This window comes from Mustelus asterias, chromosome 4, assembly GCF_964213995.1.
Source record: "Mustelus asterias chromosome 4, sMusAst1.hap1.1, whole genome shotgun sequence".
Lineage (NCBI taxonomy): Eukaryota > Metazoa > Chordata > Chondrichthyes > Carcharhiniformes > Triakidae > Mustelus > Mustelus asterias.
The window spans coordinates 38499671-38525480 of record NC_135804.1 but is presented as its reverse complement, the minus strand read 5'-3'; the positions used below and the strand labels follow the sequence as shown (position 1 = coordinate 38525480).

At 44.8% G+C, this 25810-nt stretch overlaps 1 protein-coding gene across 4 annotated transcripts in view; it reads left to right on the top strand.

The window, feature by feature from the left end:
* The first annotated feature begins 419 nt into the window (after positions 1 to 419).
* The window catches only part of znf423 (zinc finger protein 423), a 372637-nt gene continuing 347246 nt past the window's right edge, over positions 420 to 25810 (top strand). For all 4 annotated transcript variants that reach the window (XM_078210855.1, XM_078210854.1, XM_078210853.1 and 1 more), the window contains exon 1: positions 420 to 1589. In XM_078210855.1, coding sequence (XP_078066981.1) covers positions 1550 to 1589 — 40 coding nt within the window. In that variant the 5' untranslated portion in view covers positions 420 to 1549. The remainder of the gene's footprint in view (positions 1590 to 25810) is intronic.

Below are 25810 nucleotides of genomic sequence, written 5' to 3'. Positions count from 1 at the left end.
ACCAACTGACGCCCTTTCCCCCTTGTCTCAGTGCTGTGCGAAACTAATTAGTTTCTTTCAGGAGCTCTGTATGAGTTTGATGCAGTTGCTCCGTTCTGAGTGGCATGTGGTGTATATATATGTATATATATATGAATCTTTAAAATATATATACGTAGATTTTTTTCTGATAAAAGTGGAGAGAAAAGGGCGCGGATTTCAAGAAGGCTCGATTTGCATTTGAGATGTTTTGTGGTACTTTCAGAGGTACCTCTTCCAGGGAGAGGAGGCAGAATGAAGGGGGAGGCATTTATTGTGTGTGTTGCAGTCCGCTCCGGGCTTGTCCAGGGCTCCATGCTTTTGGCACGATCGAGCACTCAGGATTTTTTCATTATTCACCATGCGTGCTCTGCACTTGGACAGCGATTTCCTCCGTGATTACGTGTGGCGCGTCTCCCTGCGGGAAAGCTCCCCCGTGGAGAGGTCCTGATGGGTTTGGGCCTTACTTGAATTTCCCAGCTTATTATGTGTCTGCACTGCGCGCTAACGCAGTTCCTCAGCAGCCAGCTCCGCTCGCAGCAGCAGAGGCACAAAGAGCTGCTGGCTCTGCTGCCGAGCCGGCCAGCCGGACGGCGGTCATGGCACCGGGCTCGTCCCGCTCGCCGGCACCCCGGTGAACATCAGCCGCGCACTCGGACCGCGGGCAGCCCCGCTATTTCTATGTGTGCCACCCACGGAGGAGGATCGGGACACTCTCCTGGCGGGGAAAACAAGGGGCGCCTCGCACCCTCTTTAGATTTCTGGCTAAACAGGTGATCCCCTCCCTCCCCTCTCCCTTGGCCTCTCCTCCTCCTCAAAAATAACGCCAAGTTTGTTGTTGTTGTTGTGCAGAGAGTTAAAGGGTCAGATTGACGGGGGTTTTTTGTTTTGTTTTCACTTTTCTTCCCCCACCCCCCCTTTCGTCTTAATTGTTGCTGAAAATTGAGTCCTCGATCGCCCGTTGACTTGGGGGGGGGGGTGTTGGATTTATTTCCTCGGAAGGAAGGTGGAGGTTAATGCAAGAGGATTTCGTGCAACAATAGGAAAAGAACAAAAAGAGGGGGGCATTTTTTTTAAAAAGGAAGCCCCCTCCCCCCCCCATTACTTCTTGCCTTCGTGTGGGCTGGCTGGATCCCCCGCATCCAAATCCACCAGTTGCAAAGAAGTTGGTGTGGTGTGTGTATGTGTTGGAGAGAGAGAGGAGGCAAATATATATATATATATATATAAGAGGGAGAGGAGTACTCTTTTCTTTTCCCAAAAAACCCACACACACTTGACTGAAATCTAGTTTTTAAGCACCACCGCGAACAAAAAAAAAGTAGGAAGGAGACGTCACACGTAGTCCACTCCGAGAGGTTGAAGTTGCCGCATTGCAACGGGCAGGAGGAGGGAGAGAGAAAGGAAAAAAGAGAGACCACGGAGCAAAGAGAGAGAGAGAAAAAAGATTGATGTTTGGAGCTCCAGTCACTGCCCCGGACAGCGGCGCCCAGAGAGAGCAGATTTTTCTCAGCAGAGTGAAGGACTGGACATGTCCAGACGCAAACAGTCTAAGCCTCGGGCTGTTAAAGGTGAGCTTTTGTTTTCCCCATTTTTTGTGAGGGGGTGGGTGGGGTAGGGGGGTGCAACAATTGTACTTTTCTTTTTTTTCCCCCTCCTCCTCCCCTCAGACAAAAAAGCGGGAAGGGTTGCAGAAACGGACTTTTCCGCGCGTGCGACGCGCTGCTGCTTCTCCTCCGCTGGCGCCCAGTAGGAGGAGGCTCGAGCCTGGAGGCGGCTTGGAGAGTGGAGCGGAGCGGGCGCGCCTGCGCCAACTGCCCCCCCCCCCCCCAAAAAAAAACAGGAAAAGCGGCGTGGAGATGGGCAGGCGGGCACGAGGCCAGGGCGGGGCTCGAGGCGCGAAGCCAAGCTGCTGCTGCTGACCCCGTTCTGATTTTAGAATCCTGAGAGGGGGGCACGCGCGCTGAAAGGACGGTTGAATTTAAATGTTTGAAAATCAAACGAACCCCGCACGTGCTGGGCCTGGCGAGATGCTCTCCACTTGGCATCACTTACAAGACCCTGGGGCGCCCTCGCACTTGCGCTCCGGTTACTTGCTCCCAGCTTTACCCTTGCATAGAGTGGGAGCCGTGTCACTTGCACACCGTATTGGTTTCTTTTAAAGTTTATTTATTAGTGTCATGGCTTGCATGAACACTGCAATGAAGTTACTGTGGGTACTCTACCCACGTGTAATTCATTAGCCACCCAGCAGATCAACAGCTGAAATTTAACCTCTGATATCTCTCCATGCACAGATGTAATCTCTTCGCAAAACATTTAGATTTTTTGCAAAGGGACACTGAATGTAATTTCAAAGCAAATTGCCAGCCTTGACATGTCCTCCTGAGCTGTAAAAGCAAAATGGACAGTTGGGTGATTCATAACCATAGACCAAGTTCTTAAAATGAGAATATCTTGAGCTCGCTATATTGTTCCCATGACTTTTTCCATCCGATTTCAAGTGATGGAAAATTGCACACTGCCTGTAATTTTCCAATATGCTGCTGTTGGCATGCGTGACTCCTCATTACTGCAAATGGAAAATTTAGCCTATAATTTTTCCTTGCTCCTTTTTTTGTTATTTGTTTATGGGATGCGAGTGATGCTGGCAAAACCACATTTTATTGCCTACCCTGAGTTGCCCTGAGAAGGTTGTCATGGGCCGCAGCCTTCTTGGACCATGCAATCTATGGAGGTGATGCTCCTGGTATGGTGTTGGGTGGGGACTACCGGGATTTTGATCCAATGAAAATGAAGGTATGGTGATATTTGTCCTGAGTTAGGACTTTGTAATATATTTAGTGTCATATTGATAAGGCACAAATAGGATGCCTTGAATATACTCACCAAGAGATTTAAGAAAATGCAAATTCATTGTATAATCTAATTAAAGGCTAAAGTAATATATAAAAAGATTTGGGGTTTGATTCAGAAAGCTATATGACCATATAACTCACCAAACTAGAGGTTGAATGTTTTACAGTTTAGATTCCAAGATTAGATTATTTGCATTGCGTTCTTTGAATTTTTCATGTGTAATATGTATCTACTTGATGTAATTGCTGAAGGGTTAAATTTATGTCAGGTTGGTTCACAAAATCATTGGAATGTATTGCACTGAACATCAACATAGATTTACAGGTGCAATATTTAAGTCAAGCATGTAAATTTGAAGAGCAAAGCTTATGTGGTTTATAAATACAAATGGTTTGAATATTAATTAGGTTACAATTCTTGTTAACATTTTAAAATAGTTAAATATTAATATATTAAATTTAAATGACTACTTTATTTGATTTTTTGACATATTTGAAAACATTCCAGAATCTTAGAGCAGTACATAAATAGGTTATTTGTAATATCACTGATCGTAATAACCACAATATAGGACAGTGAAATTGTATACTTCAATGAAATAAATAAACCATTCAAATTAACTCATTGAATAGTGATGTTAAAAGTACAGGTATATTGCAATAAGTTGTATACCCTAATTCTGTTCTTTGCATTTGGACTGGTCCCACACAATGGGCTATCAACCTGAAACAGTACTTCCAGTACCAGGAGAGTACAGTTGATGTCAGGTTTGTATTCTGGAAGCAAGTGAAATATGTGGTTTATGTGCACTTCATTAAGGACCAATTCACATTGCATGAGGTAAAACTCTAGTGTGATGTCCATGTGTTTAAAAGTTTTCGTGCTTCCTTAGAGTTTGTGTGCACTTACACTCTCAAAACATTTGAGGCTAAGTGCTCTTGCACATTTTTCAGGATATTTAAATTTAACTGCTGCCTTCTCATTGATGTGCTAGTTTTGAGTCTGAGCCAGATACTGGCTGACTGCAATAATTTCTGCAGCTACCCATCGCAATTCAGTATAAATGCACTCCAAGCGCCTTATGAAGGCCAACTGATCTTGGCTCCAACTTGTCTACTAGCTTAGTCAACAAAAGAGGATTTTTTTCAGAAATGGTCTGTGTGAGGTTGGAGGGAGATCTGTGTGAAATTATTCAAATATGGGTCTTTTTATAATTGCCAACTACTTATGCACATGGATCTTAAATTTATATAATATAAATATTTGTGACCGTCAAGCAAACTTTCATCTCTCTTTGGTGTCACAGCTCTTGACATTTGTGATACTGGTGATTACGAGACTCATTATTAAAAGAGAACAAAATTGTGAGGGAAGTACCTTCAAATCAGGCTGGTGGGACTGAACGTTTTATTTATGTTGCTTTGTGATTCATGACCAGGACTATGTGAGGTTCTAATTTCCCTATTTAGTATAATGTCCTGATGACTCTGAAAGCATAGCTTTTGTAGATTTCTAACAAAGCAGACTTATTTCTGAACGTGTTTCTTCCTAAAGTATTGATTCCTCCTGGTTAGTAAGGTGTTGAGCAATGTGACCACTGCAGGTATATTCTAAATAAGGGAGATGAATTTAAAAGCGTGATTGCCACAAATTAGGATAGTAAAACACATTTCTATCTATTTTTTGCCTTGCCTTTGTGACCACTCATTGATGCATATTGATTGCTGCTCGCAACCAGAGATCATTATATTGATCTCTTCTCCTGACCCTCGTTTGGCCCCCCCTCAAGAACGGACAAAATGGGGTAGTGATAGATATAATGATCCTGAGCAGCAATCAACATACATCAAAGAATGGTCAGTTGTGAAACATTTCCTGCCTCCTCATGAGTATTTTGCTTCCTTAATCTCCATCCAAACCCATTATTAGTCTGTTGTCCTCCTGCTGCTTTACCTGGCTTGAATCCCTCTTTTATGTGCTCTCAGCTACCCTGTTGCCTCTGCGCATTTCCTGAAAATCCTATCAAGGCACCTGTTGTTATCTCCTTATGAGTATCAACCTCAACTCTCTAATCTTCCTCTCTTATACTGTGTGCATTGGGGAAAATCATACAATCCTTACATTGCAGAAAGAGACCATCCGGGCCATTGAGTCTGCCATGATTCTCCTCTGAAAGAGCATCCCACCCAGGCCCTCCCTCTGCCTTATCCATAACCCTGCACATTTACCATGGCTAATCCACCTAATGTACACATCTTTGGACACTAAGGGGCAATTTAGCATGGCCAATCCACTGAATCTGCACATCCTTGGACTGGGGGAGGAAACCGGAACACCCAGAGGAAACCTATGAAGACATGGGGAGAATGTACAAACGTTCAGACAGATAGATATCCAAGGCTGGAATCGAACCTGGTTCCCTGGCACTGTGAGGCAGCAGTGCTAACCACCATGCCACTCTCCCTGCTAACCTCCTTCTCATCCTTTTTTCCCCATCCACTGCTGGCCCCTTAGACTCTTCCAGCACATCAACAGTTGCTGCCCCTCTACTACTTCCCCCCAGTTCCATCCTGAGTGTCTCAGTGAGTTATTCTCACTCTCTTCATCTCTCAACTCTCTAATCTTCCTCTCTTATACTTTTCATCCAGGAACCATTCCCTCTAGGATATCTTGTTCCACTCCATCACACCCAACACAATACCCACTTCCCACGACACTTTACCATGAAATTGCAGAAGGTGCAACACCTGCCCCTTTACCTTCTCCTTGCTCACCAACCAAAGGCCTAAACACTCTTCAGGCGAAGTAATGCTTCACGTGCACTTCTTTTAATCTGGTCTATTGAATTTGCTGCTCTCAATGCGGTCTACTTTACATCTGAGAGACTAAGCGCAGAATGGGTGACTGCTTTGCAGAACACCTACTGTCTGACCACAAGCAGGACCCAGACCATCCTGTCACTTATCATTTCAACATATGTGGGCATGAGAGTAGAATCATGTCAGTCCTTGGCCTGCTGCAATGTTCCAGTGTAGCCCAATGCAAATTGGACCATATGCACCATATCTTCCAATCAGGCACACTACAGCCTTCCAGACTTAACATTGTGTTCAATGACTTCAGACTGTGAAATCTCTCCTCCACTTTCAACCCAACCTTCAATCCATTTTTTCTATTTCTATCCATTTTCATTTCTTTCACAGATTCATTTTCCATCCACTATTTTATCCTGCTCCCATCTTTTTTTCCCTTATCACTGTCTCTTTCCCCCCTCCCTCCCAAAACTAGGGCCATCTGTTACCTGTCCCAGGTTGTCTTTTGTCACACTGCTTACCTTTGTTCTGCCATTAACACATTCTGAGCTCTTAATCTGCCACTGTCACCATCATTTACATTCCCTTTATCTTTTTGTCAATCTCCCTCTAACTTCCACTTATCACTGGCCCTCTATCCAGCCCCAACTGCTTCACCCTCCCTGACAACATCATCCTATTTCCAGTGTTTTTAGCCCTGGCGAAGAATCATCCAGATTCAAAATGTTAGCTCTGTTCTCCCTCCACAGTTGCTGTCAGACCTGCTGAGATTTTCCAGCGCTTTCTGTTTTTGTTTCAGATTCCAGTATCCACAGTAATTTGCATTTATTTTGATTTTTCATCCATGGCGTTTACAATCTCCAGCTCAATTGAGCTTGCCCTCTCCTCTCAGGTTCCATTACCCCCTTTCCTCTCTTGTCTTTCCTGTCATGTAAACACTTCTATCCATTCGTGCCAGCCCTTCAACGTTGCCATCTTATGTGACCCATTGTCTCAATTACTGACAGAGCGATTTGGGATCACTTCTTCAATTCATCCCTTGCAACTTGCATCTTTTTCACCCCTTCCAACCCAGGGCCTTCTACATCTTCCCACTTAGTCACTTGCAATTGCACTTCCAACTATTTAGTCTTTGGCCCTCCATTTACCATAATACTATTGCAGCTGTTGATCTACTGTATCTCTTCTTCACCTTTGTGTTTGAAGCCACAATAAAACTCTTGCTGTTCCATCTGGCATGGCTTCTCATCATCTTTCTCTCTCAGTCCAATTGATGAACTAGTTTAGCCATCAATCGTCAGATCTGTCTGAAGCAGAGAAGCAAAACTACTACAAGATAAACTTTCTCAAGGTAAACCTTAACCCCAAACCTGTGTCTTTCTCCAAATTCGCTCTCATTCCCATCTCTGAACTGATCTTGCCATAAAACCCACCTGATGTTCTTTTGATCCCATTTCCACTATACTGCTGACCACTCGACTTTCTCTCCAGATCCAGTGCTGGCTGACATTAAAAATGGTTCCTTCTCCTCGGGTATTGCATCCTGCCTTTCAAAATTCCCATCTTTAGGGAATTGTGGGACTGTGTCAATAACACAGTCCCTCTATCCTTGAAAACTACTGTCATCTCTAACCTTCCTTCCTATTCAGAGTCCTTGAACGTGTTTGAACATGTGCTCTTCTTTGCACCTTTCAAATCAGAGTTCCATCCCTGTTGCAGCCCTGAATTGGCCTAATAAAGTAATATTGATTTCTGATGTGATGTCCCTCCTCAGACATCTGTACCTCTTTGCAGCCAAAGTCAATCCCACTATCGCTAACTTATTCCGCTACCTGTTTAAAAATATATATACCTGTATATACTCAAAATATTGCTGATTTCTAACACTATCTCCTTCAATGCCTCTCCTTTATTTTCTAGCTGAGTGGCACTGCTGTCACTTGGCTCCACTCTTAGCTAATTAATTGTAGCATCTCTAACAGTAGCTTCTCTTCCTGTTCCTGCACTGTTACCTCTAGTCCATCAAGGCTCTATTCTGGGCCACTCGTCTTTTCCTCATCTATATGCTGACAGTTGCTACCATGATTCGAAAATGTAGCATCAAGTTCTTTATAAATGGCTGTCAACACAGCTCTATTTCTCTATCACCTCCCTCTATTTCCTTAAAACACCTCTCTTTGTCCAAAGCTAAGATCTCTTTCTGAGGCTTGGTGCCATATTTTGTTTTATAATACTCCTGTGAAGAGGGGTTTCATTATATTAAAGATGCAATATAAATGTAAGTTGTTGATTGCATGCAACAAAGAACTGGTTGGCAGACCTCAACATGCCAACCTTCACAGAATATGAGATGCACAATTTAGTTTAGTGGTACTAATCAGAACCTCCTTTGATATGAAATTTGCTGACATGTGGAAAACTAGCTACCAACCAGAAATTTCAGACTTTTCAAGTATGGAATTAAGAACTGGTCTGAATATAGAAAATTCAGAGGGAAAGTGAAAAAAATGAGAAGCAAAGGGAGAGTGTCAGAAGAGTTGTAAGCTAACATAAAAGAGACTTCAGAAGCCTTCTATAGACAAATATATGGTAAAAGGAGGAATGGGGCCAATAGGGTCTGAAAAGAGATTTAATGTATGGTGACAGGAAGCATGACTGAGTTTCTAAATGAGTACTTTGTACCTGTCTTTACCAAGGACGAAGATGCTCCAAGTCAAAAGAGGAGGTAGTTGAGACATTGAATGGACAAAACATTGATAAAGAGGAGGTATTGAATAGACTGAATGTACTGAAAATGGATAAATCATCAAGACTGGATGTGATGCATTGAAGGGTATTAAGGGTAGTAAGAATGGAAATTACAGAAGCACTGGTCATAATCTTCTAATCCTCCTTAGATAGAGGGGTTGTGCCAGAGGAGTGGAGAATTGTAAATGTTAAACTTTGGTTTATAAAAGGATGTAAGGACACTTGCCCCAAAACTACAGGACAATCAATTTAATCTTGATGATGGAAAAGCTTTTATAAATGATAATTCAGAACAAATTAACAATCATATAGACAAATCTGATTTAATTAAGGAAAGTCAGCACAGATTTGTTGAGAGCAAATTGTTCCAGTCTGTTGATGCTGTAATCGAGAAGGCTAATGAGGAACATGTGGTTGATGTGGTGTACATGGGTTACCAAGAGAAAAGTGATTAAATACCACATAACAGGCTTGAAGCAAAGTTGAAGCCCATGGAATAAAAGGGACAGTGACAAGAAACAAAATAGAGGTGAAAGGCTGTTTTTTAGACTGGAGGAAGATACCTTGTGGAGTTCCCGAGGGGTTGGTGCCAATATCATTACTTTTTATGATCTGTGTTAATAACCTAGTCATTGTTATACAGGGCATGATTTCAAAATTTACAGATTGACAAAACTTAGAAATACTGTGAACTTTGAGGAGCATAGTGATAAACTTCAAGAGGAAATAGAAAGTTGAAGAATGAGCAGACAAAAGTCAGGTGAAACTTAATGCCGAGAAATGTGAAGTAATTGACTTGGTAGGAAGGACAGGGAGAGACAATATAAAATAAAGTGTTCAATTTCGATTTGAAAGGCTGTGCAGGAGTACAAGGACCTGGGGGATAAGTGCACAAATTGTTGAAGGTGGAAGGTTGGAGGTTGCGTGAAGTGGTTAATAAAACATATGGGATTCTGGACTTTATAAATGGAGCATTCTGTACAAAAACAAAGAAGTTAGGATGAACCTGTATAAAACTCTTATCGGGATGCAATTGGAGTATTGTGTCAGATTCTGGCCACCTATTTTAGATATGATGTGAAGGCATGAGAGAGAGTGCAGAAAAGATTCATGGGAATGGTTCGAGGGATGAGGAACTTCAACTATGTGGATAGATTGGAAAAAAACTGGGGCTGTTCTTGGAGAAGAGAAGGTGAAAAGGAGATTTGATAACTGTGTTCAAAATTATTTGGGTCTGGACGGAGTAAATGGAGAGAAACTGTTCCTATTGGCGGACGGGTCAAGAACCAGAGGACTCAAATTTAAGATGATTGGCCAAAGAAACAACAGTGACATGAGGAAAAATGTTTTTGCACAGCATTGGTTAGGATCTGGAATGTACTGCCTGAGAGTGTGGAGGCAGATACAACAGTGGCTTTCGAAAGAAAACTGGATTGTTACTTGAGAACAAATTGATGGGCTATAGGGAAAAGGGTAAGGAGTGTGACCAGATATCTCGCTCTTCAGAGAACCAGCAGGGGCACAATGGGCCAAATAACAACCACCTATAATGTAACTACTCAGTGATTCCATGTGATATATAGTTTGACACAGTGTTAAAGTTATGAGGTTTGTAAGATTGTTGCATTTTGGGACCATGTCTTTCAATTTAAGGTGAAATGAAAGGGGTCATGTGACTCGTTTTGAAATCAGCCCGACTGCAAACCTGGTTGTTGAGAGATTAAAGGAAGGCTTAGATTGTTTTATTGGGTAGAAGGTGCAAGATATTTACAGTTAGAGACCATGGCAGCAACCTAAAACTGTAGCCCCTAAAACTGTTGAGAATGGAACAGTTGTGCTTTAAACTGCCCATTCAGTTTCAAGATGAGAGAGAGTTGGGCTCTCCAGGATAGCTAATCTTCACCTCCATCTGGTCACATGGCCCATGTGATTTCACGGTGTCATGGAAATGGGTTCTGAGAGGGGAAGGATTTCTAAAATATACCTGAAAACGCACAATCACAATTGGTTTCCCAGAGTCTAGGGGAGAGAATGATCAGCTAGAGACCAAAAGTCTTTACGGTTCACCACACTGAAATGCAAGTAGAAGTTCAGGCTTTGATTGAAAAGACCAAATTCAGAATCAGAGGTTTACAGCACGGAAACAGGCCCTTTGGCCCAACTTGTCCATGCCGCCCAGTTTTTACCATTAAACTAGTCCCAATTGCTTGCGTTTGGCCCACATCCCTCTGTACCTCTGACCCATGTAATCGTCTAAATGCTTTTTAAAAGACAAAATTGTACTCGCCTTCACTACTACCTCTGGCAACTTGTTCCAGACACTCACCACCCTCTGGAAAGAATTTCCCCCCTGGACCCTTTTGTATCTCTCCCCTCTCACCTTAAACCTATGCCCTCTAGTTTTAGACTCCCCTACCATTGGGAAAAGATACTGACTGTTTCTTATCTATGCCCCTCATTATTTTATAGACCTCTATAAGATCACCCCTAAGCCTCCTATGCTCCAGAGAAAAAAGTCCCAGTCTATCCAGCCTCTCCTTATAACTTAAACTATCAAGTCCCGGTAGCATCCGAGTAAATCTTTTCTGCACTCTTTTTCTAGTTTAATAATATCCTTTCTATAATAGGGTGACCAGAACTGTACACAATATTCCAAGTGTGGCCTTACCAATGTCTTGTATAACTTCAACAAGTCATCCCAACTCCTGTATTCAATGTTCTGACCAATGAAACCAAGCATGCCGAATGCCTTCTTCACTACCCTGTCCACCTGTGACTCCACTTTCAAGGAGCTATGAACCTGTACCCTAGATCTCTTTGTTCTATAATTCTCCCCAATGCCTTACCATTAACTGAGTAAGTCCTGCCCTGGTTCGATCTACCAAAATGCATCACTTCACATTTATCTAAATTAAACTCCATCTGCCATTCATCATCCACTGGCCCAATTGATCAAGATCCTGTTGCAATCCTAGATAACCTTTTCATTGTCCACTATGCCAGCAATCTTGGTGTCATTTGCAAACCCTACGAACCATGCCTCTTAAATTCCCATCCAAATCATTAATATTAATGACAAATAGCAGTGGACCCAGCACCGATCCCTGAGGCACACAGCTGGTCATAAGCCTCCCGTTCCGCACACATGAGGACGGCCTCAACCGGGATATTGGGTTCATGTCACACTATCTGTAACCCCCACAACCTGCCTGGATGTGCAAAATCTCACTAGCTGTCCTGTCTGGAGACCATACACATCTCTTCAACCTGTGCTTAATGCTCCCTCCACTCACATTGTCTGTACCTTTAAGACTTGATTCGCTGTAAAGACTCACATTCCAATCATTATTCATGTAAATTGAGTTTGTGTCTTTCTGCTCTGTTTGTGATCTGAACTCCCACCCACCTGATGAAAGGACAGCCTGTTCCGAAAGCTAGTGGCTTTTGCTACCAAATAAACCTGTTGGACTTTAACCTGGTGTTGTTAGACTTCTTACTGTATCTCTCCGGTGGCCAGAGATGAATTCAAAATTTGGGTCAGAGCCCGTGCAATTTCTTCCTTTGCTTCCCACAACAGCCTGGGACACGATTCATCCTGACCTGGAGATTTGTCCATATTTAAGCCCTCCAATACCTTGTTGCTCCCGATGACAATTTGCTCTAGAACCTCTCAGTCTCTCTCCTGGGGTTCCACAACTACCTCCTCATTCTCGTGGGTGAAGACAGATGGTACATGTTGGTACCAATGACATAGGTGCAAAGAGGGATGAGATCTTGCATCAAGAATTCAGGAAGTTAGGCAATACACTAAGGAGCAGGACCTCTCGGATTGTAATCTCTGGATTACTCTTGGTGCCATGAGCTAGTGAGTACAGAAATAGGAGAATAGCACAGATGAATGTGTGGCTTAAAGGTTGGTACAGGATGGAGGGTTTTTGATCCCTGGACCACTGGGACTGTTTTTGGGGAAGGTGGGACCTGTACAAGTGGGATGGTCTACATCTGAACCAGAGCGGAACTAACATCCTTGCTGGCGGGTTTGCTAGTGCTGTTGGGAAGAGTTTAAACTAGTTTGGCAGGGGGAGGGAACCCAGACTGTTAACAGAATAGGAACACAGTATAACATAGAAAAGCAATCAGGTCAGAGGGAATACAGCAGTAGTAAGTTTCAAGGGAATAAGACAAGGCTGGAGGGCCTCTACTTTAATGCCAGGAATTAAGGGTGAGGATTGACGCATGTAATTATAATATAATGGCCATCACAGAGATGTGGTTGAGTGAGGGGCAGGATTGGCAGCTCCACACCCCGGGATATAGAATCTTCAGGCAAGACAGAGGAGGGGGTAAAAGAGGAGGAGGCATTACATTATTAGTTAAGGAGACAGTTAGTGCAGTAAGGAGAGATGATATCTTGGAGGGGCATCAAATGAAGCTTTGTGGGCACAGCTTAGGAATAAAAAAGGGACAGCGACGTTGCGAGGTGTTTATTATAGACCTCCAGATTGTCAGCGGGAAATTGCAGAGCAAACATGTGCGCAATTCGCGGAGAGGGGTAAAAATAATGAAAGGATAATTATATTACTTGATTTCAACTTTCCCAACATTAATTGGGATAACCATCATGTTAAGGACCGAGATGGAGTAGAGTTCTTAAAATGTATACAGGAAAACCTTTTAGGAGGATCCAACAAGGGATGGTGCAGTGCTGGACCTAATTCCGAGGGATGAAGCCGGACGCGTGGTTGATGTGTTAATGGGGGAGCAGTTTGGTGATAGCGACCACAACATGGTTCAATTCAAATTTATTATGGACAAAGAAATAGACAAGTTGCAAAAAAGGTTTTGGATTGGGTGGCACAGTGGTTAGCACTGCTGCTTCACAGCACCAGGGACCCAGGTTCAATTCCGACCTCGGGTCACTGTCTGTGTGGAGTTTGCACATTCTCCTTGTGTCTGCGTGGGTTTCCTCCAGGTGCTCTGGTTTCCTCCCACAATCCAAAGATGTGTGGGTTAGCTTGATTGGCCATGCTAAATTGGCCCTAGTGTCAGGGGGATTAGCAGGGTAAATATGTTGGGTTACTGGCGTGCCTGGGTGGGATTGTGGCCGGTGCAGACTTGATGGGCTGAATGGCCTCCTTCTGCACTGTAGGGAATCTATGATTGGGGGAAGAGTAGATTTTAACAATATAAAAGGCAGGATCTGGCCAACGTACACTCAAATGAGTTACTTGCAGGGAATTCAACAGAAGAGCAATGGGAGCATTCAAAGATGAAATGGGGAGGGTACAGGCCCAACATGTTCCCTCTAAGGTAATAGGAAGGTGTAACAAACACAGAGAACCATGGATGACCAGAGACATTCAGGGTACAGTGAGAAGGAAAAGAGAGGCTTTTAACAAGTGCAAGTCTGCAGAGACATTAGTGGAGTACAGAAAGTGCAGGATGGAGCTTAAGAAATCAATCAGGAGAGCAAAGAGGGGATATGAGAAAGCTCTGGTTGGTAAAAATAGGGAAAATCCTAAAATATTCTATAAGTATATAAATGGGAAGAGGATTACCGACGAAAAGTAGGGCCCATTAAGGACCAAGGGGGAAATCTGTGGGTGGAAACAGAGGACATTGGTCGGGTGATAAACAAATATTTCACATCTGTCTTCACCCATGAGAATGAGGAGGTAGTTATGGAACCCCAGGAGAGAGACTGAGAGGTTCTAGAGCAAATTGTCATAGGGAGCGACAAGGTATTGGAGGTATTGGCGGGCTTAAAAGTGAACAAATGACCTTTGCTTTATCACCCTCCCCCTTCAGGATACCCTGCAGCCATTCAGTGACATTCCGGATCCTAGCACCGGGGGGCAACACACCATCTTGGAATTTCTTTCACGACCATAGAAGTGCCTATCTGTGTCCCGGACTATGGAGTCCCCTATGACTATTACTCTTCTGCGCTTTGATCCTCCCTGCTGAACAACAGAGCCATCAGTGGTGCACTGCACTGGCTGCTGCTGTTGCTTTCCCCCAATAGGCCATCCTCCCCAACAATATCCAAAGCGATATACCTGTTAGACAGGTGGACAGCTATGGGGGATTCCTGCACTGACTGCTTGCCCTTTCTAGCGGTCACCAATCTATCTGCCTGCACTTTGGATGTGACCATGTCTCTGTAACTCCTGTCTATGATGCTTTCCGCCATCTGCTGCTCCTAAGTGCATCCAACTGCTGCTCCAACCGAACCAGGCAGTTTGTGAGGGGCTGCCATTGGGGGCACTTCCTGCAGATGTAGCCATCCGGAATGCTGGAAACGTCACGGACCTCCCGCATCTCACAGTTAGAGCACTGTACCCCACTGACTGACTTTTCTAGTGATAATTTTGTCAAAATAAATAGTTATTAAATTTAGCACTAATTAAGCCCTTCTTTCCTTGTCCTTGTCCAACCAATTCCAGCCATTACAGATTGTGAACCACAATATGTATTTTCAAACCATAAAAAGTGATAAAAGTTGTAATGACTTACCGACCTGACCCACTATTTACCAGTCAACACTTTCCCTTATAGCCTCTGCTGCCTGTTTCACCTAACTCCATGCTTCTACCCAACTCCAAAAGCACTCTCACTCAGCCAAGCAGCACTAACAGTGAATCAAGCCAGGCGTGGGACCAAATTGGACAGCTCTTTCAAAGAGCTGGCACCTGAGTGATGGGCTGAATGGTTGTCTCCTGCTGATGTAAGAACTTGTGAAAATTGACTCCATTCTGTTAGCTGGCAGTATTAAGCTGTATAGTTAGAGAGCATCAACCAGGTAGGGATGAGCCTCGAGGCAGAGTTGTGTAATTATAATGTTGAGTTGATGCAGTGCAGTGGAAGTATGTACACTACTGAATGCCCTCTTCAATTGTATTTTACAGTCCATCTTCCACAACAGTGGAATCATGTGGGCAAGTATTCTGCCTCTTAAACATCATGACTGGAGCAATAGGTGCTTAAAAAATAATTTAACTTAAATCTTAATCTTTGTAGCATTTGTTCGCCGCACACCTTATTGCACAAGTTTTGACTTGTGTTCTACTGTCAATGCTACATCTTGTAAATGGCATGTTAATATTTCACATTCAGATTTAGTATGTCAACTGTCACTAAGTTGTTGTAAGGACCGACTCTACCCTTGGATTTCCAAAGTGCCCCCATAGAATTGTGTTGCTATTTTGTGTAATTTAAAAAAAAATACACTGATGTAAGAATTGTGGCCAACACCATGGGCAATTTAGTAGCTTTTAGCCAGTGCAAGAGCTGCTCTTCAACATTTTGTATTGATCCAAAAGATTTGCACAGAATGCCAATGAGAAGGATTCACATAATGCATCTTCTAGCTGCAGAACTACTTCCCAACCATGTAATTTCTTGCATTTATAACCTGTGTTCATGCAGAAGTTTAACTGTAGCATCGATCACTTTTGAAACCAGCATGGTTTGACCAAATATGAAGGCAAAGGAAACTCTATCTTCCCATACAATTTTCCTCTTGGCTCCAGGCTTGCATATAACACTGAACTTGCACTGGCCAACATCACAGCTGTGTAACTAGTACTTGACCTGTGTGCTACCATCAAAACTGTTGACTGGTCCTCCCCCTCCAGTGTCTCCTTTTACAGTTCCATTCTATGTATTGCTCTGTCCTAACTTTGTCTGTTACAGTGAAGGCATTATCTGTCTGTCTTGAATGCTGTTTGTTTGCTGGCACTGTTATCTACAGTTTGTATCCCAGTGCGATATCCTTCATCCCCATATCTTTATATACGACTTCCAACACTCAATTCCTCCATTGTTCTAAAGGTTGTTCTTTATTCTCTGACTCTTGTTTGACATCAATACCTGGAGGATCCAAAATTCCATCAGCTTCACATGACAACACCAGAACTATCACCTTTGACTCCCATCAGCATTCTTTGCTGCTACCTTGGGTTAGGTTATGGGACCTTGCTAGATCTTTGTGGGTAGCTTTCTTTGAGGTTGATGGTGAGTGCTGTCACTTACTTCACTGCTGACCACAAAATCTGGGTTTATACTTGCAGCTTCCTGCCCATTGAAGTATTATTGTGCAGATAATGAAAGATAACTTCAGCTATGTACAGTAGGTATTATGCATTAAATTGACTGACTGGTTAATTGACTTCAAAGCTTGTAAATTTAAAGCTCTGCTTTTTGTGAACATATTGGAGTAGTGCTGGATTATTTGATATGTTTATCTTTTATTCCCTGCTATCTTTCCTTATGATCAGAGGGCAGAGTTGTTGTGATCTGCAATGTACTACCTGAAAGGGTGGTGGAAACAAATTAAGAGATTCAGTAGTACGAGATGAATACTTGAAATGTAGGGGGGAAATTAAAAGGCAATAGGGAAAGAGCAGCACTGTTTCATGGAGTCAGCAGCAGCTGACATGTTGAATAGCCTCTTTCTGTCCTGTACTATTGCATGCTTCCATGATTCCCCACCACCGACCATCCTGCCAAATTTTCTTCCCTTCACCAAAAGTCTTTGATTCCTGGTAGGTTCCGTCCTTGGGTACAAAGAAATGAAAGAATGGGAATATTTTTACAAGTGAAACCAATCAAATAATACAGCATGTCATCAAATGCGTATCTCTAACATGGGCGTTGAATAGTGCTCAAATGTGGAAACTCTGGCTGATTCAACCTCCAATCTCGAGCTCTACCTGGTCAATTCTGCTACCCCATGACCACCTTGGCTGAGTTAAACTAATGGAGCTTGTTGGGGATTAAACTTGAGACCTTCCTGATGTGCATGACTCAGTACTCACTGGATAAACTCTCTCAGGCATTGGGGAATACTATTGATTCTTTCAAATCTTCATTATTTTTCCCTTCGTTACATTTGCAGGGACAGGAGAAAAAAAAACAGTTTAGTGGAGGTAAATTTGGAATGGAAAATGTTTCCCTCAGGACGCCAATCTCAATGGCACAATGCAACCGAGAATGACTTCCTGAGGGAGAACACTTTCCATTACCAAAAAGGCCTGTTGCCTGAAATATGTACACTATGGAACAAGGCAGGAAAATTTAACTGGAACAGCTAAATTAAATACTGCTTAAATAAAAATATATTCTTAGACTGAAGTGTAACAACGCCAACACGATAACACGTGCATATTTAAAAATTAATATAATGTGGGGATTAAAATCATTTATAGAAGTTCAGCTGATTAACTTTGTTCATTCGGAGACTTGGTTCATGTTTTGCAGTATCGGGAATATTCTGGTAAAATATGATCAAATTTGATTTATAGTCTATCTGTTATCACGGTCAAGCTAAAAACATCTGCAAAAATGTTTTATTCACTCATTGGATATGAGTGTTGCTGGCGAGGCCAGCAGTTGCTGCCAATCTCTAAAGGCCCTTGAGAAAGCCGTGATGCATATAAGCCGCTGCCTTAAACTTCTGCAGGCTATGTAATTTCAGTATTGTTAGGGAGAGAGTGCCAGGATTTTGACCTGGTGACAGTGAAGGGATGGCAATATGCTTCCAAGCTAGGATTGTGAATGACTTGGAGGGAAACTTGCAGGTGGTGATGCTTTCATCAGAATAACCAACTGTCCCAGATTTTCTGGGATATCCCAGCCCATTCTGCGTCCAGGATGGGAGAGGCTTCTTGGGATGCCATTTGTCCTGGATTCTTCCGGCAGCAAGTGAGGAGATTGCTCATGTGCATTGCATTGATGTATATGTGCAGTCCAGAGCGATAACAATGCATGTGCCAGTCACAAGGAAGCAGCCATGCTGTCCACCAATTCCCTGCTGTAAAGTGTCCTAATTTTGGCAGGTGGTGGTTGTGATTGGGAGGGTTTTGGGGTGGTCGGTGATGTCCAAATTGTGTGGATGTGGAGAGACTCGTAAGGTCTGGGTTCAGGGGTTGAGTTGGGCTCAAACCCAGGAGGTTCTGGCAGGCTTGAGAATTGAAGTGGGGCTTTGGAATGCCATTGGGATATCGGCAGGCCTGAAAAGGGGAGGTGGGGGTGATGGGCAGGTGTGGCCAGGGGAGTGGGCATGGGTTGGCTGTCCCCTCTGTCTTGTCAGTCCCCACCCCTCCTCCTCTGGATCCCCACCTATTTCCCCCACTCCTCTGACAAAGTGTCCCTTATTTATTTTCCCTTCCGGATTGATCACTTGAGTTCCCACATACCTGCTGCCCTTGTTCTTTAAAGTGGTAGAGGTTTTGTATGGAAGCTGCTGTTGAAGGAGCATTAATGCGCAATGCTGCCACTGTGTGTCGATCACGGATGGGATGCCAGTCTTGAGGCGTGTTGAGCTTCTTAAGTGTTAGAACTGCACTACATGCAAGTGGGGAGTATTCTATCATGCTCCTGACATGTACCACCTAGTTAGGCTTTTAGGAGTCAGGTGGTGCATTACTTGCTGTAGAATTTCCAGCATTTGACTTGCTCTTATAGCCACAGCACTTATATAGTGGGCCCAGTTAAGTTTCTGTTCAATAGTAAATCCTAAGAAGTTTATTGGTGGAGTATTCAGTGAATGTTAAGGGCTTGCGATTGTTACATTCTCTCTTTTAGGTATTGGTCATTGCCTGGCACTTGTGTGGCACAAGTCTTACTTGCCTCATATTGGTTCAAGCTTGACTAGGTATTGCTGTTTGCGAGCGAGGACTGCTTCAGTATTTTAAAAATTCATTCATGGGACATGGACATCGCTGGCTGGCCAGCATTTAGTGCCCATCCCTTGTTGCCTGAGGACATTTGAGAGTCAAGCACATTGCTGTAGCTTTGGAGTCGTATGTAAGCCGGACTGGGTAAGGATGTCAGATTCCTTCCCTAAAGGACATGATTTGATTTGATTTATTATTGTCACATGCATTAACATACAGTGAAAAGTATTGTTTCTTGCGTGCTATACAGACAAAACATACCGTTCATAGAGAAGGAAATGAGAGAGTGCAGAATGTAGTGTTACAGTCATAGCTAGGGTGTAGAGAAAGATCAACTTAATGCAAGGTAAGTCCATTCAAAAGTCTGACAGCAGCAGGGAAGAAGCTGTTCTTGAGTCGGTTGGTATGTGACCTCAGACTTTAGTATCTTTTTCCCGAAGGAAGAAGGTGGAAGAGAGAATGTCCGGGGTGTGTGGGGTCCTTAATTATGCTGGCTGCTTTGCCGAGGCAGCGGGAAGTGTAGACAGAGTCAATGGATGGGAGGCTGGTTTGTGTGATAGATTGGGCTACATTCACGACCTTTTGTAGTTCCTTGCGGTCTCAGGCAGAGCAGGAGCCATACCAAGCTGTGATACAATCAGAAAGAATGCTTTCTATGCATCTGTAAAAGTTGGTGTGAGTTGTAGCTGAAATGCCGAATTTCCTTAGTCTTCTGAGAAAGTAGAGGCGTTGGTGGGCTTTCTTAATTATAGTGTCGGCATGGGGGGACCAGGACAGGTTGTTGGTGATCTGGACACCTAAAACTTGATGCTCTCGACCCTTTCTACTTCATCTCCGTTGATGTAGACGGGCATGTTCTCCTTTACGCTTCCTGAAGTCAATGACAATCTCCTTCGTTTTGTTGACATTGAGGGAGAGATTATTGTTGCTGCACCAGTTCACCAGATTCTCTATCTCATTCCTGTGCTCCGTCTCGTCATTGTTTGAGATCTGACCCACTACGGTGGTGTCGTCAGCAAACTTGAAAATCGAATTGGATGGGAATTTGGCCACACAGTCATAGGTGTATAATGGGGATAGTAGGGGGCTGAGAACACAGCCTTGTGGGGCACCGGTGTTGAGGATGATCGTGGAGGAGGTGTAGTTGCCTATCCTTACTGATTGTGGTCTGTGAGTTAGGAAGTTCAGGATCCAGTCGCAGAAGGAGGTGCCGAGGCCCAGGCTACGGAGTTTGGAGATGCGTTTCGTGGGAATAATGGTGTTGAAGGCTGAGCTGTAGTCAATAAATAGAAGTCTGACATAGGTGTCCTTGTTATCTAGGTGTTCCAGGGTTGAGTGCAGGGCCAGAGAAATGGCGTCTGCTGTGGACCTGTGGCGCGGTAGGCAAATTGTAGTGGATCCAGGTAGTCCGGGAGGCTGGAATTGATTCGTGCCATGACTAATCTTTCGAAGCACTTCATAATGATGGATGTCAGAGCCACCGGCTGATAGTCATTAAGGCACACTGCTTGGTTTTTCTTAGGTACCGGGATGATGGTCATCTTCTTGAAGCAGATAGGGACCTCAGATTGTTGTAAAGAGAGATTGAAGGTGTCTGTGAATACCCTCGCCAGCTGATCTGCGCAGGATCTGAGTGCTCGTCCGGGTACCGCATCCGGACCAGTTGCATTCCATAGGTTGATATTCAAGAAAGCTGCTTTGGAATCTGCAATGGTGATCCCAGATACAGGTTCACCCAGGGCTTCCAGGGTGGGAGGGCATGCTCTTGCTCATAACGGGCGTAGAATGCATTGAGCTCATCAGGGTGGGGTGCGTTGGAGCCGGCAATTTTATATGCCTTCATCTTGTAGCCTGTTATGTCTTGCAGACCTTGCCATAGTCGGCAGAGGTCGATGTGGCTAGCCTGGGACTCTAACTTGGTCTGGTACTGTCTTTTGGCATCTTTGATGGATCTCCTTAGATCGTATCTGGCTTTCTTGTATTGTAAGAAGTCTAACAACACCAGGTTAAAGTCCAACAGGTTTATTTGGTAGCAAACGCCACCAGCTTTTGGAGCGTGCTGTTCCTTCGTCAGATGGAGTGGGAGATCTGCTCACGGGCGTTCGGTCTCTGATCTTGGTTTAAGCGTTCTCCAAGGCGGCCTTCATGACGCACGACAATGCAGAGTCGCTGAGCAGAAACTGATAGCCAAGTTCTGCACACATGAGGACGGCCTCAACCGGGATCTTGGGTTCATGTCACACTATCTGTAACCTCCACAACTTGCCTGGACTTGCAAAGTCTCACTAGCTGTCCTGTCTGGAGACAATACACATCTCTTTAACCTGTGCTTAATGCTCTCTCCACTCACATTGTCTGTACCTTTGAGATTTGATTAGCTGTAAAGACTCGCATTCCAATCATTATTCTGTAAATTGAGTTTGTCTCTCTGTATGCCCTGTTTGTGAGCAGATCTCCCACTCCACCTGACGAAGGAGCAGCACGTTCCGAAAGCTAGTGGCTTTTGCTACCAAATAAACCTGTTGGACTTTAACCTGGTGTTGTTAGACTTCTTACTGTGTTTACCCCAGTCCAACGCCGGCATCTCCACATCATTTCTTGTATCGGTCAGTGTTGCTTGACTTGAATGCCTCAGACCTGGACTTCAGCAAGCAGTGGATATCCCTGTTCATCCATGGTTTCTGGTTGGGGAACACACGGATTTGCTTCTTTGGCACACAGTCTTCTACACACTTACGAATGAAGTCAGTTACTGTAATGGCGTACTCGTTCAGGCTGGTCGCAGAGTTTTTAAATACTGACCAGTCCACTGACTCCAAGCAGCCCCGTAAGAGATCATCCGACTCCTCAGACCAACATTGCATAACTTTGATGGATTCTCCTGCTTCAGTTTTTGCTTGTAAACTGGGAGCAGGAGCACAGCCTTGTGGTCTAATTTGCCAAAGTGTGGGCGGGCGATAGAGCGGTAGGCATGTTTGATATTTGTGTAGCAGTGGTCTAGGATGTTTGGACCTCTGGTGGAGCAGGTGTTTGGACCTCTAGTGGTAACTTGGTAGTACACGCTTGAGCTTGGCCTGATTGAAATCCCCAGCCACAATGAACAAGGCCAGGGTGTTTCGCTCAAGGCTATTCGTGGTGGTGTATATTTCGTTCAGCGTGATCTTCACGTCCGCATGGGGTGGGATGTAAACTGCCATCAGGATAACGGAGGTGAACTCCTGCGGAAGGTAGTAGGGGCGACATTTTTGCATCGAGTATTCTACATCTGGGGAGCAGAAGCTCGACAATCACCAGGCAAGACTGTTCTCTTCCTGTTGGGGAGCACTTCAGTGGTCACGGGCATTCGGCCTCTGATATTCGGATAAGCGTTCTCCAAGGTGGCCTTCACGACACACGACTGCGCAGAGTCGCTGAGCAGAAACTGATAGCCAAGTTCCGCACACATGAGGACGGCCTCAACCGGGATATTGGGTTCATGTCACACTATTTGTAATCCCCATAGCCTGCCTGGACCTGCAGAGTTTCACGAGCTATCCTGTCTGGAGACAATACACATCTTTTTAGCCTGTCTTGATGCTCTCTCCACTCACATTGTTTGTATCTTAAAGACTTGATTAGCTGTAAGTTTTCGCATTCCAACCATTATTCATGTAAATTGAGTCTGCGTCTTTATATGCCCTGTATGTGAACAGAATTCCTACTCACCTGAAGAAGGGGCTTGGGGCTTCGAAAGCTTGTGTGGCTTTTGCTACCTGTTGGACTTTAACCTGGTGTTGTTAAACTTCTTACTGTGTTTACCCAAGTCCAATGCCGGCATCTCCACATCATGACTACCATCGACACCGCAAACTGCCGGCTCCAAGTGGAGAGGATCTCCAAGAAGATCGTGCATATCGACACAGACATCAAGTTTCTGCAAAGATGCAAGAAAGCAGACAAGATACTGAAAGGACTACAGATCACGAACCCACTCAGGTCAACCTATAACACAGACTACGCTGAGAGACTTTGCCGTCGCACCTCTCTCACACTCCTCAAACACCTCGTATACCAGCTCTACAGCAAACGCCGCAGCCTGGAAACCAAGATAGAGTCCATATTCTCAACCTGCGCTCAGGATGCAGACCAGCTGCGAAACTCTGCCAAGCAGACGAGACAAAGGAACTACACCATCTACATGCACACCAAGAACAGGAAACTTGAGAAACTCTGCATCACCACCAGCAGCAACCAAGCCTCCCCCGGTACCACAGTAGAAAACAGTACCACTGCAGGGAAGTCCATTGTCAACTTGTCCGACTACACACTTCAACCAAATGAAATTGAAGTTCTCAGCCGAGGGCTTAATTTTTGCCCCACCACCAAAATAGATCCCATCAGTCTCGCAGCAGACACAGAGGAATTCATCAGGCGAATGAGGCTGCGGGAGTTCTTCCACAAACTCCAAGAGGCCAACAGCGAACACAATGAGACAGCCAATGAACCGGAACAGCCGACAGAGATCCGCAGTGTACCCAAAGAGGAAAGAGTCGAATTGGACTCGTCCGGAAGGCCGCTGCCCTCGACTTGACATGTATGCCCAAGCCATCAGGAGGTGCGTCAACACCAAATTCATCAGCCGCACTCACAAGACAGCCCCCGAACATCACCCAAGCACAACGCAACGCCATCCGCGCTCTCAAGACCAACCGCATCATTGTCATCAAACCAGCAGACAAAGGAGGGGCCATCGTCATATTGAACAGAACGGATTACTGCAAAGAAGTGTACCGACAACTAAACAACGAGGAACACTACAGACAGTTACCCGCAGATCTGACCAAAGAACACACCCGTCAACTCAACACTCTGATCAAGACCTTTGATCCGGACCTTCAGAGCACCGTCTGTGCTCTCATCCCACGTACTCCCCGCGTTGGAGATCTCTACCGCCTCCCGAAGATACACAAGGCAAACACACCCGGCCGTCCCATTGTATTGGGCAATGGGACCCTGTGCGAGAACCTCTCTGGCTATGTCGAGGGCATCCTGAAACCCATTATACAAAGAACCCCCAGCTTTTGTCGCGACACTACGGACTTCCTACAGAAACTCGGCACACATGGAGCAGTTGAACCAGGAGCACTCCTCGTCACAATGGATGTCTTGGCACTCTACACCAGCATCCCCCACGACGATGGCATTGCTGCAACGGCCTCAGTGCTCAGCGCTGCCAACTGCCAGTTTCCAGATGCAATTTTACAACTCATCCGCTTCATCCTGGACCACAATATCTTCACCTTCAACAACCAGTTCTTCAACCAGACACACGGAACAGCCATGGGGACCAAATTCGCACCTCAATATGCCAACATCTTCATGCACAGGTTCGAACAAGACTTCTTCACCGCACGGGACCTTCAACCGATGCTATTCACTAGATACATTGATGACATTTTCTTCCTTTGGACTCATGGTGAACAATCACTGAAACAACTATATGATGACATCATCAAGTTCCATCCCACCATCAGACTCACCATGGACTACTCTCCGGAATCGGTTGCATTCTTGGACATACGCATCTCCATTAAGGACGGTCACCTCAGCACCTCACTATACCGCAAGCCCACGGATAACCTCACGATGCTCCATTTCTCTAGCTTCCACCCTAAACACGTTGAAGAAGCCCTCCGTATACACAGGATCTGCTCAGATGAGGAGGATCGCAACAGACACCTCCAGACGCTGAAAGATGCCCTCATAAGAACAGGATATAGCGCTCGACTCATCGATCAACAGTTCCAACGCGCCACAGCGAAAAACCGCACTGTCCTCCTCAGAAGACAAACACGGGACACGGTGGACAGAGTACCCTTCGTCGTCCAGTACTTCCCCGGAGCGGAGAAGCTACGGCATCGCCTCCGGAGCCTTCAACATGTCATTGATGAAGACGAACATCTCGCCAAGGCCATCCCCACACCCCCACTTCTTGCCTTCAAACAACCGCACAACCTCAAACAGACCATTGTCCGCAGCAAACTACCCAGCCTTCAGGAGAACAGTGACCACAACACCACACAACCCTGCCACAGCAACCTCTGCAAGACATGCCGGATCATCGACACAGATGCCATCATCTCACGTGAGAACACCATCCACCAGGTACACAGTACATACTCTTGCAACTCTGCCAACGTTGTCTACCTGATACGCTGCAGGAAAGGATGTCCTGAGGCATGGTACATTGGGGAAACCATGCAGACGCTGTGACAACGGATGAATGAACACCGCTCGACAATCACCAGGCCACACTGTTCTCTTCCTGTTGGGGAGCACTTCAGCGGTCACGGGCATTCGGCCTCTGATATTCGGATAAGTGTTCTCCAAGGCGGCCTTCACGACACACGACTGCGCAGAGTCGCTGAGCAGAAACTGATAGCCAAGTTCCGCACGCATGAGGACGGCCTCAACCGGGATATTGGGTTCATGTCACACTATTTATAATCCCCACAGCCTGCCTGGACCTGCAGAGTTTCACGAGCTATCCTGTCTGGAGACAATACACATCTTTTTAGCCTGTCTTGATGCTCTCCCCACTCACATTGTTTGTATCTTAAAGACTTGATTAGCTGTAAGTATTCGCATTCCAACCATTATTCATGTAAATTGAGTCTGTGTCTTTATATGCCCTGTTTGTGAACAGAATTCCCA